The sequence below is a fragment of the Gaeumannomyces tritici genome, assembly GCF_000145635.1.
Source record: "Gaeumannomyces tritici R3-111a-1 unplaced genomic scaffold supercont2.7, whole genome shotgun sequence".
Classification (NCBI taxonomy): domain Eukaryota; kingdom Fungi; phylum Ascomycota; class Sordariomycetes; order Magnaporthales; family Magnaporthaceae; genus Gaeumannomyces; species Gaeumannomyces tritici.
Window position 1 is genome coordinate 624,254 of NW_008804551.1, and position 2,474 is coordinate 626,727.

General features: G+C 30.9%; 1 protein-coding gene across 1 annotated transcript in view; it reads left to right on the forward strand.

Moving 5' to 3' along the window:
• Nucleotides 1-2,009: 2,009 nt before the first annotated feature.
• Nucleotides 2,010-2,474, forward strand: part of GGTG_11537 (hypothetical protein) — a gene marked incomplete at both ends in the record, with an annotated part of 1,018 nt that continues 553 nt past the window's right edge. The window contains 2 exons of the mRNA XM_009229428.1: nucleotides 2,010-2,234; nucleotides 2,364-2,397. Of these exons, the coding sequence (XP_009227692.1) occupies nucleotides 2,010-2,234; nucleotides 2,364-2,397 (259 nt within the window). The remainder of the gene's footprint in view (nucleotides 2,235-2,363; nucleotides 2,398-2,474) is intronic.

The window sequence follows — 2,474 nt, forward strand, 5'->3', positions numbered from 1 at the left end:
AACTAAAAAAAAATTGTTAAAATTATTACCGGTTTTTTTAATTTCGATAAAGTTAAAAGGTTGCAATGCGTAATATGCGCTAAAATTATAACGGTATGGAAAACCAAAAAGGGCCCGTTACCTTTACTGGATAACGTTTTAAATTCGATAAAAAAGGATATGGTTATTTTATCCTTTATACTATACAATAAAAAACCCGTAATTTTTATGTTTGTAAACCGTAAATTAAAATATAAGTGGATTTTTTAATTGCTTAACAAGCATGGCCATGTAATGTACGTTGCTATAAAAGCTTTTTTTAAAAGGCTAAAAGCAAGCTACGGGCGGTACCTTAACAAATTGTTTTTCGATAAGGGTATAAAGGTTAATACGGCGTTAAAGCAATGGCTTAAACGTAAAGGTACAGCATTTAATACGTTAAACCTTTATAATTACGGCCAAAATAAGCTATTTAAACGTATAGTAAAGGTAATTTTGGATAAATTAAAGGTTACAATTAATGCGGCAAGCTTACCGTTTTATTTGTAATGTTATATTTTACTAATTGTGGTTAAATTAATAAACGCTACGGCGGTTATTAATAAAAAGCTAAGCCCGTATTAAAAGTTTTACGACGAAATAAAACCCGGATTTTTTTATAAGCTTAACGTTAGCCATTATAAGGTTATAAATACCTAAATAAAGGTTGTAATTTTTATAAAACAAAAGGTTAAATTGAAAAAGCTAGCAATTAAAACAAAATTTATTAAGCTTTTAAAAGCTTTAAATAAAACCATTATATTTGTATATGCACCCGCACGTAAAATTGTGTATAAAACCTTTACAATTAAGCTATTAAAAAAAGTACTAATAAAAAATCTGGTTCCAAAGGGGAAAAACTTTAAAAGGGGTACCATTGGTACAATTTATTAAAAAGAACGTTAATTTGCCAATTAATAGCGTTCCTAATAATTTTAAAAGCGAAGTGGAAAACGATTTGTTGCCAATTCCATAGCTTACGGAACCTTTAAAAGCTCCGATACTTACTTTGCAAAACAAGCTTCCAAAGCTTGTACAGGTTATTGTAAAGCCGTTAAAGGGCTTTAGTAGCATTGTAGCGCTACCAACGCTTAAAATACCGGTACCCCCAGTGGATGAAATGCTTATGGATTTAAAGGGGCAACCTTTAAATTTAAACCAAATGGATATTAAGTAATACGTTTAATACATTTATTACAAAGCAAAGCAAGCTGTAAAAAAAAGCTTATTAAAAACGGCGAGCTAGGTTTTTATAAAAAAGCTTTAAAAAGCTTCCATAGCAGGAATTGGTTAATTGCTTTAAATGCAAAATTCGAATAATTATTACGCGCAAAAACCTTTAAATTTTTATTTAAAGCTAATGTATTTAAAAGAAAAAGATTAACTACTTATCGATTGGTATTTAAGTTTAAAAAAACAAAAATAATACTTTTATAAAGTATAAAGTTAAATTGGTTGCTAAAGGTTTTATGCAAGTAAAGGGCTTGGATTTTGTAAAAACCTTTGCTTTTATTAATTTACCGCTTATTTAGCGCATACTTTTAGCCTTTGCTGCAATAAAAAATTGGGAAGTTAAATAAATTAATTTTATTAAAGCGTTTTTAAACAATAATTTCGACGCAAAAATTTACCTTACTATTTTAAAAGGGTTTAGTAAATGGGTAGCTTTTGCATTAATTAAAATGAAAAAAATAGTTAAGCAATTTGGTTATAATTTTGCTAAAAACCAGGTAATTTTATAACACAAAGCATTGTACAAATTAAAACAAGGGTTTCGTAAATGGCAAAATAAGCTAAAAATTTTTTTAACGATACAAGGTTTTTTACTTTTATTTTTAATCCAACGGTTTATTTTAATGCTAAATTAAAGCATTTTATAATTATTTTTGTAAAACTTTTGCTTCCCCAACCTTGCAACGGGAAAACGCCATTAAATACAGCAAATTTAACATTAAATTCAAACTTTTCGCCCCCGGCTCGCCACCGGACATATGTCCGCGCGCGAGCGCGCTTCCGGCGCGGCTGCTAGCGGCGCTAGCAACCCCGTAAGCAACGGAACGGTTACTAACCGCTTTAAAGCCAGCAATAATACCACTATAACCAACGCCTTTAACCCTTTTTTAACGCGCATTAGCATTGTAAATTTAAAAAACCAATTAATCGAAATATTAAAGCCTTTCGTACCTTTCGGTAATACCAAATTAATGTTTAAAATTGTAAAAAAATAAACCAAAACCGTAATAAACGCGTTCGAAACGCAAACCCGCAACCATTGCAACCGTATGCCCAATTACTTTCGCATTATAAAAAACGAAATTATCGCTAAAATACGCAACGTTTGCAAGCAAATTACCAATTACGCTTCGATTTTAACAACCGGTTTGTTATAAAACGGTTAAGCCAACGGTTACCCGTTTACGATTTGCCTTTACGCATACCCCAATACCGGCCCCCCC